The 14711-nt window shown below is 36.0% G+C and overlaps 1 protein-coding gene across 2 annotated transcripts in view; it reads left to right on the top strand.

The window, feature by feature from the left end:
* The window catches only part of EMCN (endomucin), a 105173-nt gene that overhangs the window by 52311 nt on the left and 38151 nt on the right, over window positions 1-14711 (top strand). For both annotated transcript variants that reach the window (XM_030313359.1, XM_030313360.1), the window contains exon 4: window positions 4852-4962. In XM_030313359.1, the coding sequence (XP_030169219.1) occupies window positions 4852-4962 (111 nt within the window). The remainder of the gene's footprint in view (window positions 1-4851; window positions 4963-14711) is intronic.

Below are 14711 nucleotides of genomic sequence, written 5' to 3' on the forward strand. Positions count from 1 at the left end.
TACCAATATTTGGTCTGGCTCCAGGAAACACTATTAAAATAGACTTTTTTTAAGTGGAAAGTCAATATCTACTTATTAATGAAGTCTCTAAGGAAGAGCAGGGGCTCAAAAAGAATCCCAAATGACTGGATCCCTCCGAGGTCACGAAACCACTGCAAACCACGTGATTTCTGGGGTATGTAAGCAAAGAGCCACTGTCAATACAAGTAAAACTTTGTACCTGGCCTGGGATCAGCCCCAAATTCCCATATGAACTTCACTTGATAACTGAGTTAGAAAATGAATAGATCTGAAGACGTCTAAACATTCTCTTAGCCAAGGCCTGAGTGTCAGCTCTCGGTAGTACGCTCTGGTCCACTTTCCCTGGGGTTGTACCCAGGTCCCGGTTGGTCTAGCAAGAGGGAAAGTACTGGTAAACGCGCACTTTCAAGGGGCCCTTCACACATACCCTTACCCACAGAACAGGAAACACAAAATTCACATAAAAATAAAATTCTCTCCTCCTCTTGTCTCCCATTGAAAGCTCTAGTCCTACTTTGCCTACACATTCCTCTACCATCACCATTTTGTTCTCTTCAGAATCTTTGGAATTCCCTTGTAGCCTGGTTCCATCCTGAAGCACTGAAGGAGATACAGTCCTGAGTTCTCTTTGAATTGCTCAGGTGTTTGGCCTACACCCCTTCACATTTTTTTTTCTCATGGCATCTAAATTTATTTACATTCTGAGATATTACTTTTCATTCCAAAGAAAGTATCAGAAAATCTAAGCAAGCTCTTAAGAAACATTTTCTTCAGTCTTTGACATGCTTTGATGCATCTCCATAGGACCATTGGTATAAATATTTAGGCCTCTCACAGTCTTTACATGAGTGGCTCTTTCATATGACCCCTAGAAGTCACGTAAATGAATCAAGACATTACTTTGATTAAGTTTATCCAAGACTACCCATGTTGCCATGGTTACAGAATTTCTATGGAGTGCTAGTCCATAGCACATCCCTGGAAATGGAGATCCTTGGGCAATTGCTTTAGAAAAGACTACCCTCCTAGGGTTTTGCAATGCACAGTAACATTTCTTTTAATCTTAGTAATCCTATCAAAAAGACATCCATTTAGCTTTTTTACAATCTAGGCAGCTCCAGTTAATTTGACTACAAATGTTTTTTCTTAAACATAAAACCAAATTAACATACCACGGTACTAATATATTTAGCATATGTTTTAATAAATGCTAACTTTGTCAAAAAGCCCCTTATCTTATATTCTATTTCTGAAGATAAAGCGACCACACAAGAAGCTTTTGCTATGTGCATTAGAAAAAACAATACTGTAATTCAAATTAGATAATTCCAAAGGAATAACGCTGCTTAATCCCATGCCTTGCACAATTTAACTCCATAAACTCTCTCTTTCAAGTCGGTCTGTTGTAAACACACCCTAAATTCCTAATATAATTAATACTCGTATTTGTTGCCTTCTTCCCAAAAGTTAATCTCACAAAATATACAAAACGAATCTCACATTAATATTTCAAGGTAATTATAAAATAGCCCCAATCCTTCACATTCATTCTGCTCATTTCTAGCCAATGGTTTTCACTTAATGGTATGGTTGCAGTGAAGGTGTCTTCCCTACTCTTACACTATGGTATTGATGCAACTTTCTCAAGCTTCTAGTGTGTCAGACTCTTCTTATTCCAAGTCAAATACAGTTGTAAAATTCTTATAGTTTGTCTTTCATTCATCCTACCTATACCAAAGTTTTAAGACTTAAAAGGGCATGAATTTCAAAACAAGTCCTAAGAGTAAAGTCAATACTATTTTGATATCACAATTTAAATTAGTATTACTCAATGGGAATGCAAACTGGCGCAGCCACTCTGGAAAACAGTATGGAGGTTACTCAGAAAACTAAAAATAGAACTACTCTATGACCCAGCAATTGCACTACTAGGCATTTATCCACAGGACACAGGTGTGCTGTTTCAAAGGGACACATGCACCCCCAAGTTTATAGCAGCACTATCAACAATAACCAAAGTATGGAAAGAGCCCAAATGTCCATCGATGGATGAATGGATAAAGAAGATGTGGTGTATATACGTATTACTTAGCAATCAAAAAGAATGAAATCTTGCCATTTGCAACTACGTGGATGGAACTGGAGGGTATTATGCTAAGTGAAATTAGTCAGAGAAAGACAAAAATCATATGGCTTCACTCATATGAGGACTTTAAGAGACAAAACAGGTGAACATAAGGGAAGGGAAACAAAAATAATATAAAAATAGGGAGGAGGACAAAACAGAAGAGACTCATAAATATGGAGAACAAACTGAGGGTTACTGGAGGGGTTGTGGGAGGGGGATGGGGTAAATGGGTAAGGGGCACTAAGGAATCTACTCCTGAAATCATTGTTGCACTATATGCTAACTAATTTGGATGTAAATTTTAAAAAATAAAAAATAAAATTAAAAAAATTAGTATTACTCAAGCTAAATAAGGTTTGTCAAACCGAATACATATAATATTACCTAGGTTTACAGTACAATTTGCACCTGTAGATCAAAGAAGATTCATAGTGTTATCTGGGGGAAATGACCAGACAGAAAAACTAGAGGACAACAAGCCATATGGGTTAAAAGAACAGCCTTAAGATTAGTTTCATTTTTCTGAGATGGCAATCACTTTCTGGCCGGAGTCCAGAATCTACTATGTGAGAACTCCAAGTGCAATTGGGAAAATTTTCTGAACAAGATGTTAATACACGACTGTGATTCTCATATCTTTTTTTTATTTTTAATTTATTTTTAATTTATTTTATTTTTTTTAAAGATTTATTTTTTTTAATTTATTTTTTTCAGTATATGAAGTTTATTGTCAGATTGGTTTCCATACAACACCCAGTGCTCATCCCAAAAGGTGCCCTCCTCAATACCCATCAGCCACCCTCCCCTCCCTCCCACCCCCCATCAACCCTCAGTTTGTTCTCAGTTTTTAAGAATCTCATATCTTAATAAATGTAGGTCACCCATTTTCTTCTCTCTTGAGGCTAGAATTTGAAACATCTCAGTATACTAGGAAAATTTCAAAATTTATGGCTGTGGCAGCATTTGTCTCTGCATCTTTCCTTCTATTTGTTTTAGGTCCACCATGTATGTTTAAAAACATTGGTTACCTTTAAAGCATTCAAGATTCCTTCCATGGCCTACATGACACTGTGTAATTGACAACCTGTCCTGTGTTAAGTATGGGCTCTCATTCTACCCTCATTTGTGATGTATATTCCACATCAATAATAGGCAATTCTCAAAGCAATCTCTTTGGCATTGTATCCCCAGATATTCCATTATTCTGCTCTTTTCTTTGTATTTTGCTAATCGGCCAGCCTCCCATATCTTTCTTAAATATATATTCTCTTTACCATGTCCAAGACTTTTGAGTCTGTCTTATGCTAGGGAATTCTTTAGGCCATCAGGATAGCTGTTTCATGGTTTTCTATTTTTAACTCGGAAGAAGAATTCTTCACCAAATATTTCTAAAGAGGAAATCCTGTTCCAATGCTTTTCAAGAATATGTTCTTGGAGTTTCAGTGAGGAGCAAAATCTTTACCCCACATATTCTTTCTTCATTCTTGAGTGTGGAGTTCCTGTATTCAGGGTGATCTTTTGTACTTCCATGCTATCACAAACATCAATTTCTGCTACAAGCTATCTCTTTACTTTCTCAAATATTTATCTGTCAGTTTAATACTTTAAGATTCCTCTGAAGTTTTGCCCATTTCAAATCTTTCTTTACCATATGCAGTGTTAATGCTATGGCCTATATTTGAATTTATATTTATATTTTGCTGGCATACCAATTCCTGAAGCCTCTTTGTGTGAAAACATATTTGCCCAATGTCTATGAGGGCTTCTTGCAAACTATCGATTTCTCCAACATGAATCTCTCAACTGCATTAAAAATTTGCATTACACTATAGATGCTTGCTGCCATAGAATGGAAGCTGATTGGCAATTGAAAACAGCAATTCAGCCTACGTTGTGAAAGAAATCTATTAAACTGATTTCTCCCACCTCCAGCTACCATCATATCTAGTTAACTCTAAGCACGCACTAATCATCATGTCTGTCGTTTCTTCACTAACCCAATGTTCTCCACATTAGACTTTGAAAAGACTGAGGGGCATTCATCATTTTGTTTTTATAATATTTGTGTAAATATAAATTTTTTCAAGTAGTCATATTCCAGTGTTATTTTTGTAAGTTCAGGTTACCTTTCCTTTGTTGTTAATTCTCCTTCCCCTTCTGCCAAAAAAATGTAAAGTTTATTCTATGTACTTCCTGTTATCCCTTTCCTGCTGTCTATTTCACCCATCTAAAAATTCTTTCCCAGACAGCATGGGAACTACCATCTTAAACCACTTTCTTTCTTACCACCTTTCTTACCACCCCCTTTCTAGGGTAGCTGAGTGATTAACTTTTGCATCAGAAAGGCTTGGATTCAGATCCTGCCTCTCTTCTGTTACAAGTTACATGAAAATGGGGAAGTTAACTTTTCTGAATCTCATATGCTAAAGAATGATGATAATTATTACTTAATTAATAGGATTACTGTTCTGTTCAAATGAGATAACCTATAGCAGAATAGAGAAGAGTCTAATATTCCTCCATTTTCTTGATGTAATTAACTGATCACCAAAAGGTACTCACCAAAATGTTGAATTTCTAAATCTTGATCAGAAGACTTTCAGTAACTAAAGTTCAAGTTGTAACTGGATTTTAATATTAATGCTAATGAGATTATTTATTGGTTATACCCCTGATGGCTGCTTATCCTTTTACATCATTAGGAAACACAACCAAGAGTGTCATGAAGAATGAGTTCACCACTGCAAATGCAACAGTGACAAATCCTCCACTTTCCAACGCTGCTTCAACATCACAGAGTTCCCAACACAAGAGTAAGTGTAAAAATTCATGCTGAAATGTTAAATTTGTATGTTGGATAGCATTAAATTCAGAACATTTTCCAGCCCACAGCTACCGAAGAACCATGCCCCCACCTGTCTTATCTGGTCTCTACCAAATTGGACAACCATTTGGCAACTTGGCTTTGTACCGTGATACTTTATCCCTCCATAGCCACAAATAGGTGGGTGCCAGGAAAGATCACTTTCAGGCCAAACAGTAATCTATGATATCCCCTGACACAAAACACAAAAAGTGACCTTGGCAACAAATTAGAAAACTTTGATGAAATGGGAAAATTCTTAGAAAGAAACAAATTGCTAAAATTGACTCAATAAATAGGTAGTCTGAAAAGATATAAAAACAATTAAAGATATTGCATTAGAAATTTTAAATGGTCCCATGAAGAAAACTTCAAGCAGGATGGCTTCAATTCTGAATTCTATATTCAAAAGAAATGATACCATTCTTCCCAAATCCTTTCAGGAAGAGGAGGAAAGAACACTACAGAAGTAATTGTTTGAGGCCAGCTTTATCCTCATACCAAAGCTAGAAAAGAATGAAAAGAAAACAAAATCAAGTAAAGAAAACCAATATCCTTCATGAACATTGATGCAACTATCCTTAATAAAATATTAACAAACCAACTTTGGCAAGATACAGAAAGGGATAGAAAACATAAATAAGTGATTTTCATCCAGGAATGTATGACTGGCTTATTACATGAAAATCAAGTAGAGCAACGCACTATATTGGTGGAGTCAGTAGATGCAGAAAAAGCATTTGACAAAATTTAGTACCCACTTTTAATTAGAAATTTCAGTAAACTAGAAATAAAGTGTAATTTCCCCTGACTGAAAAGGGTATCTATGAAAACATCATCCTTAATAGTGAAATATTTCATGGTTTCCTCTTAAGATCTTGAACACAGCGAAGATGTCCATTCTTTTCAAAATTATAACCAAGGGTCCTAGATAGGACAATAAGGTGATGACAGGTAGGTAGGTAGGTAGGTAGGTAGAATAGATAGACAGACAGATAGATAGATCCATTCATACAGATTTGAAAGGAAGAAATAAAACAGATTTTCATAGCATACTATATCATAATTTATGTAGAAAACCAAAAAACTCAGAAACTACTAAAGCTAATAGAGTATTTCCTATCACAAGATATAAGAGATACAAAAATAAACCATATTTCTGCATGTTAACAATGACAATTCAAAAATAAAATTAAGGGAATAGTGACATTAACAAAAGCACCAGAAAGAATAAAATATTTAGGAATATATTTAATAGTAGAAGTGTAAGATTTGCACAGTGAACTATTGTTCTGCGAGATATTAAATAAGTAAATGGAGAGATATTACATATTCATGGATGGAAAGACTGAATATTTTAAGTTGGCATTCCCCCCCATTGATAAATATTTGACTAATTTATTCAATTCAATTCCTATCAGAATCACAGAATCACAGCAAATCATTAGAAATTGATAAGATGATCCTAAATAATATTTGGAAATGAAAAATACCTAGAATAGCTAAAACTATTTGGTCAAGGAAGAGCAAAGTTGCAGGACTTACATAAGCTAACTTCGAAACTTACTCTAAAGCTATAGTAATCAAGACAGGTGTTTTTGAGACATTATTAATAGTAACAATATTCATAATAGTCACACTGGAAACAATCCAAATGCCCACTAACTGGTGTGATGGAATATTCCATTGGTTTTTCCGTTTGAAATGGGTTTGGATTATTCTAAAACAGGATATCCATACAATGGGCTACTATTCAGCAATTTAAAGGAACAAATTACTGATACATGTGGTAATACCATGAACCTCAAAACCATTATGCTCAGTGAAAAAAGCCTTTTAAAAAACACCACATATTTTATAATTCTATTTATATGAAACATCCAGAATAGACATTCTTATAGGGTCAGAAACCACATAAGTAGTTACCTAAAGCTGTAGGTGGAACTGGGGATTGACTGCAGAAAGTCCCAAGGGAGTTTTTTATGTTGAAAATATTCTAAATCTGGATTACAGTTTTGGTTGTACAACTCTATAAATTTACTGAAAATTATTGACTTGTACACTTAAAATGAGTGAATTTGGTTGTGAATTTCTTTATAAAACTTTATTTAAAAATAAAAGGAGGGGCACCTGAGTAGCTCAGTTGGTTAAGTGTCTGACTCTTGATATCCGCTCAGGTCATGATCTCATGGTTCATGAGTTCAAGCTTTACGTCAAGGCTCTGCTTAGACAGTGAGAAGTCTGCTTGGGATTCTCTCTCTCTCCCTCTCTCTCTGCCCCTCTCCTGCTTTCTCTCTCTCTCTCTCTCTCTCTCAAAATAAACATTAAAAAATAAAATAAAATAATAAAATAAAAACAAAAGGAAAGAAAATGTTGAGCTAGTCTAATCAAATTTACTTTCTGTGTAACCTTAACTAGAAAACTCAAACAAATGAAAAAGTGATTAGCTGTGAAAACTGAAGCAGAAAGGTTTCAACAGAGTGAGTCTGAGACAACCATGATGACTCCTGTGCATACCTATGGCATAAGCAAACAGATGGTATGAATAATAAAAATTGATAGGGAAGAATGGAGAGAAGGGATGTGGGAGATGAACAGACCCCATGAGCAAGATTAAGTTGTTTGTGAGAGACAGAGAGAGTGGCAAGACCTAGAGCTCCCTTGAGCTTAGACAACTTTCTAGCTCCAACCACATATATCATCACTATAAGCACTTCCCAAATCCTGGCCTCCATGGTGTGAAGTAATTTGTATCTTTATTCAAAATATCCTGACTGGAAAAGCTAGTAATCTGCCATAACAGCCTTATCACATACCATCCATTATAAACAATAAAGGCATTCTTGGCATATCCATAGTCCTTAATAAGAAACAGCTATAGATGACTTCCAGTCTCCAAGTCTCTTCTTGGGAGATCTCTGTGGTAGAAGGAGATGGCAAGTGGGATGTGCAAGGCCCAGTACATCAGGAACAGGGGCGCCTGGGTGGCTCAGTTGGTTAAGCATCCGACTTCGGCTCAGGTCATGATCTCACCGTTCGTGGGTTCAAGCCCCGCGTTGGGCTCTGTGCTGACAGCTCAGAGCCTGGAGCCTACTTCGGATTTTGTGTCTCCCTCTCTCTCTCTCTGCCCCTCCCCTGCTCACACTCTGTGTCTCTCAAAAATAAACATTAAAAAAAAAAATAGAAACACATAGGGAACATCCATTTTCCCATTATATTGAATTCTCTTTAGCATAACATAAAGAAGGTTATATAGAAGGAGCCTAATTTCATACCATAACTGTGAACTAATGGTTTTATTTAATGAGACAATTTCCACATAGAGGAATTTGAAGAGAGGGGCCATTGCTCCTTCATATGTAGAACATTTCCTTGTGGTAGTGTTTTGGCTTCTGTTAAGTAGAATCTATTTTGCAGGCAATATATGTCTGTAAGGTACCTTTAGCAGACCAAAACCCCATCCATTTCATAATATGATTGTCCTGAATATAAACAAGAATAAAAGTAAATATGCATCTGCAAAATGTATAGCAGTTGAAGACTAAGCTCAAGTAATCTGTATTCTGCACTAATACTCATTCAGTCGCTGATTAGGAAAATGTCATTCAGGGACCATGGTTTATTAAAATTAGCACTTATACAGAAGTGTGTGGTCAGCCCCATGAGTCCATTAAGACTCCTAATTTTACTTTGATTTATGCAGTAAAATGCCCTATGCATCTCTGTTCTGGGGACTATTGTATTTATTTAGCTTCTAAACACAGTTTGAAGTGGCTTTCCTCCAAGTAGTTTTAAAAAAAAATACACCCACAAAGCTATTTCTTGAAAAATAAGGCACCCTGGAAAGCAAGATAATTAAATAAAGGTATTTACTGCTACTCTTTGCATTTGCCATTTGATTAACCAGTTCCATACTAAGTCCTTTAGATATTTTTTTTTATAAAACTCATTTTTGGGGTAGTCATTTCTCCTCAGGCCTCTCTTGTTTCTCAAGGTGCTTCCTGCTTAGTACAGAATCCATTTGCTATAATGAGTTTGCACGCATTTCCATTTGCGCCTGATGAAACCAGGAGCTAGCCCAGATTCCCAGTTAGCAGAGCAATGTTCCCTTTCCATCTCTACCCATCACGCACATAAATATTCAAAATTAGCAAACCCAAGAGCCAGAGACAGGAGGAGAACCAAACAATCTACTGGTAAGAGAAGGTTGAACAGCTGAAGCTTTATCTTCCTCTTAAACATAGGGTAATGGATCCTTGGATAGTAACTACCAGGTAAAAGCACTGTGGGTACATCATCTGAAGTGTAGATTTGATTTCAAGTAAAGAAGAGTTAGTGAAATTTATTGCTTTACTCCCTAGAAAGGATGTAGTTCAAAAAGAAGCAAGTCCTCAAACCATTTATCTCTAATCATTTCCCATTCTCTTAAAGTTCTGTGTATTTCTCCTATGTTACTCTTTTATTCAACCTGGAGAAGACATGTTCCTGGAATTCCAGAACTTTTAAGATAGAAAGTATCACTAATTTAGTGTTCTGAATTTACAGTTAAATAAATTAGAGCCTGTTGAATTAATTAATAAATTAGTTTATTCACTACAAGTCTATTAAAAGGCTTCTGTGCCTGGCATGCCTCTTAGTTTCTAGGGATGGCCGCCAGAAGGCCTTTGCATTCCTTGGCTTGTAGATGCACCCCTTTAATCTCTGCCTCTGTCTTCACATGGTCTTTTTCTCTGTGTATTCACATGCCTTCTCTTCCCTCTGTGTCTCCTCTTTCTGTCTGTGCATTTTCTTCTTTTTTTATTTTCTGAGTGTTTAATGTTTTTATTATTTATTTTTGGGAGAGAGAGCAAGACAGAGTGTAAGCAGGGAAAGGAACAGAGAGAGAAGGAGACACAGAATCTGAAGCAGGGTCCAGGCTCTGAGCTCTCAGCACAGAGCCTGACGTGGACTCGAACTCATGAACCGCGAGATTGTGACCTGAGCCGAAGTCGGACCCTTAGTCGACTGAGCCACCCAGGCACCCCTGTGCATTCTCTTATACAGATGCCTGAAGTTGTGAAGTTCCTTAACTTAATTACAACTGCAAAGACCTGTTCCAATAAGGTCCTATTCCCAGGTACTGGGTGCACATTCAGTTGGTTTCTGAGGAGAGAAGAGTAAAGGAAGAGGAAGATGGAGAGGAGAAAGCCAAGTAGGTGCTTTTCTTGCTGGTCATTTAATCACGTAGGTATCTGTAACCAGATTTAAAAGCAAGCACAGTACACACTGCAAGAGATTGGCAAGGAAGGGAAAACTATTACTCTTTCTCTTGCTGGTGAATTCTCACTTGGCTGAGGAAAGAATGTGGATAAGATTATACGTAGAAGGCAGATCGAGATGGACAATATGCCAATACTTAACTCAACGAAGGCAAGGACTTGGTCCAAATACCTACAAGGGTTTTGCCAAGCCAGATTTCCTGCTACCACAGCATATACAATATTACAGACTTAAAATCTGGCTTCTGTCAAGTAGAAATGAATAACATTTATAAGTCATCAGTAGGTTATTAAGGAAGAGTAATAACATTTACAAATAGTAACTAGTTTATCAAATACGTATCTTTCTTCTATAATTTATTCCAGCTTAGTATGGAGTTTATGTCTGCACAAAAACCAGAGATAATTGTACAATAACCAAATAGACATTTTAGATATACTGGTAGCTAACCATGAGAACGACCTACGCTTAAGCCCTGCTTTTTCAGGCACCACACCCGTCTTAAAATAAAAATTAAGCTCTTTAATCATGCCAAGAGGAAGTTAGCTTATTGGTTATGAAGCATGATTCTGAAGTGAGATTGCTCAGGCTCAAATAATGAAGCACAATCATTTATTTGTACTATGGCCTTTGATAAGCCACTTAACTTCTCTGTGCCTCAGTTTCCTCATCTGTAAAAGAGCTAGAAGATCATAACCTTGTAGGATTCTTGTGAAGATTAAAAGAGATAAAATACACAAAGCTTAAAACAATTTCTGGCAAGTAAACATAATAAATGTTAGCTATTATTTTATTAATAATCCTTATAAAGGCCAGGCAAAGTTGGTATTTATCACACCAGTTTCAAATAAGGAAATAGATTCAGAAAGACTAAATGACTTGGCCATGGTTAAATTAAAAGAATTAAATTCAAACACTGTTTTTCTTGCCTCAAAACTCATAAACTCTTCACTATACCATATTTTGCTCATCATGACTATTCTATATGAAGTATATAAAGGTAGTAGAAAACAAGTAAGTGTATTTATTTATTTTGAGAGAGAGACCACATGCTAGTGGGGGAGGGGCATGGAGAGAGGGAGAGAGAGAATCCCAAGCAGGCTCTGTGCTGTCGGTGCAGAGCCTGACACGGGGCTCAATCTCATGAACTGTGAGATCATGACCTGAGCTGAAATCAAGAGTTGGACGCTTCACCGACTGAGCCACCCAGGCACCCCACAATTTGCTTTTAATTGTGTGAATCATATGCTTGACAAGTAAGTGTTCACCAATTACAACACAAATCGGCTGATTGGCTGGCCCAGAATATAAGCCTGTGATTCTAAGAAAGGTGGTTCTCCAGCTTTCACCCATCAGGCCAGATTTATTCTTGACCGGCTTTTTCATCCTGAGCTCCTCATTTGCATGTTCCTATTTCTTCTTCCTCTCTTCTTTCCTCCAATTGCTTGTCCCGATTCTACACATCCATCAAGGGCCTCTACAAGATTTTAGCTCAGTATTTCCCACAATTTAATGAGTGTTACGAGATATGTAAACCATTTGCACTATTATTTATTAGCTTCCTTTAAACTGATGCACTTTTTGTTCTTAAATTTGCTTGAAAAGAAAACCATTGTAAATGAAAAATGTGTTTCATGAGGCATCAACAGTAGCTATAAAATCACTATAAAAACAATGTAAAGGGGCACCTGGGTGGTTCACTGGGTTAAGCATCTGACTTTGGCTCAGGTAGTGATCTCACGGTTCATGTCCCACATCAGGCTCTGTGCTGACAGCTCAGAGCCTGGAGCCTGCTTCAGATTCTGTGTCCCTCTCCTGCTCTGCCCCTCCCCTCTGGCACTCTGTCTCTCTCTCTCTTAAAAATAAATAAATATTAAAACAAATTAAAAAACAAAACAAAATATAATTAAGTTGTAGCTAGGTTTTGTTGCTTGCCAAAGGCTCTTTGTTTAAGGCTTGGTCATTCTTGTTTAAAAAAATAAATCAAGATAAGCACATGTTAGGTATTCATCACACATTTGCATTAAATTGTAATTTTGAAAGTTCCTCATTGAAATAACCAAATAAACTGAAAGAAAGCTGAAAAGCTAATAACATTCTCATTGAAAGTTTCAATCTTATATAATGTCACTTTTCCAGTACTGCCTTATGGAATCTCATAAACGCTATGCATCTCATCCTTTGGAAACTATTAATTTATCAGATTGCCCAGGCTCATTATTTCCTTAGGGAATTGCACCATTTACCTATGCCACTTATCTGGGAACTTAATCATAACATCTCTTACATGATATTTTATTAGTTTGTATTGTTTCACATGGGCAGATACAAGAGGAATTCTTAGGACAACAAAGTCTGAGTCATACACAAGTCATGGTTTAGCCAAACCAGAAATACAAGTTAACACTTGAGGAACATGGGGTTGGGAGGGCTGACCTTCTGGGCAGTAGAAAACCCACATATAACTTTGACTCCCCAAAAACTTAATTACTAATAGCCTACCGCTGACCTTACAAATAACATAAGTAGTCAATTAACACATGTATGTAATATGTATCATATACTGTATTCTTATAATAAAGTAACCTAAAGAAGAGATGTTATTAAGAAAGTCATAAGGAAGGGCTCCTGGATGGCTCAGTCCGTTAAGCGTCTAACTTTGGCTCAGGTCATGATTTCGCAGTTCGTGAGTTTGAACCCCGCATTGGGCTGTGCTGACAGCTCAGAGCCTGGAGTCTGCTTTGGAGTCTGTGTCTCCCTCTTGCTCTGTGCCCCTCCCCCGTTCTAGTTCTGTCTCTCTCTCTCTCTCTCTCCCTCTCTCTCTCAAAAATAAATAAATTTTAAAAAATCATTAGGAAAAGAAAATACATTTATAGTCCTACACTGTACCAAAAAAAAAAAAAAAAATCCGTGTATAAGTAGACCCACACATTTCAAACCTGTGTTGATCTGGGGTCAACTCTAATGTCACATATAATGACTCAGCCAACACTGTGCATAAGAAAATGATAAGGAAAACATGAATTGGGCATAGCAAATTATTTTTAAGCATATCAGTAAAGAATTATATATGGAATATATATGGGAATTTTTCTTTTCTCCTTTCCTGTTAGTGACATTTTCTATGCATAACTATATACAGTTATATATGCATATATAGTTAGGAGCACAATATTCTTTATAAGACGATATTTAGCAAAGTTGTTTGTTGTTTTGCTATTTAAGCTTTCTGTTTTAAAAGATAACTGAGTATAGTTTTCGATTAATGTGGATTTAAGTTTGAAAATTTAGAAGTTCTCTTGCATTTCATAATACTTCCATCTCATAGAATAAAACTCAACAAACAGATTTTAAGTTGCCAACCACTTTGACTAAGATTTTGGTCTTTACTAAATAGTTAAATTTGAGAGTAGCTTAATAGCATGCACTACACTCATTTGCTATCTGACTTTACTCACTTCACTATAGATCAGAGTTTAGATTTTTCTAAAAACATGTATTATGACACTTACAAGTAAAACTCAGGAACAATTGTAAATTTCTTCACGTTTCATGAATTCCCACTTTATCCGTGTTCTATAACATTCATCTTTAATAAACTTTTATGCCCACAGAACTGAATCCAAATTTGAAGTGCCGTATGAAAACACTTCATTACTTTCAAAATAATCTCTCTTTGATTTCATACAAAAAAAGGTATCTATTTTAGTTTTGATTAAATATTTAAGATCTGCAGAATTTGTTCCTCAAAAAAACAGCATATGCATTCATATATAAAAGTCTGAAAAAAAAAAGAAAGTCTGGACCTCTTCATACACTCAATATAAGGGTTTTGCACTGACATACGTTATTATTTTGATTCAGCTAAGCCTTAAGACATAGTTCATTTTTTTATAAATGACACGTCCTTCTAAAATTATTATGCATTTCTGAATGCTAATAAAAAAACTAAATACAGAACAATCAGGTTTTGTCTGATACAAGTTTAAATTTTTTTCATTCTTAATGAAGTCTATCAGCAAGAAAGGTTATGACCTGATATTCATAGCAATAGGAACAAAGGGTTTTAATTGTCTTTGCATCCTAGTCCTCTAGCAGCTGATAAATATTTTAACTGCATCTTCCAAATAAGCATTATGCCATGTTCAAAAGTATTTTAACTAGTTATCAAAAGCAAAAATTAATTACATAAATTTTCCATTCAGGGTGGGTTAGTGGATAGAAAAACTGTCTACTTTAGTAGAAGAGGATAGACATTAGAATGAACACACCTAATTTATAATCGTTGTCCCCACCTTGAGAAAGGAGTTTCACTTTTCTCAGCTAATATTTGTAGATCTGCAGAATGGTAATTGTATGTCCCTTGCAGACATCAGCAAATAATATGTGGAACTAATCATAAGAGTATGCTTAATGGTAGCTATAGTTATCCAACTAGCA

This window comes from Lynx canadensis, chromosome B1 (genome assembly GCF_007474595.2).
Source record: "Lynx canadensis isolate LIC74 chromosome B1, mLynCan4.pri.v2, whole genome shotgun sequence".
Lineage (NCBI taxonomy): Eukaryota > Metazoa > Chordata > Mammalia > Carnivora > Felidae > Lynx > Lynx canadensis.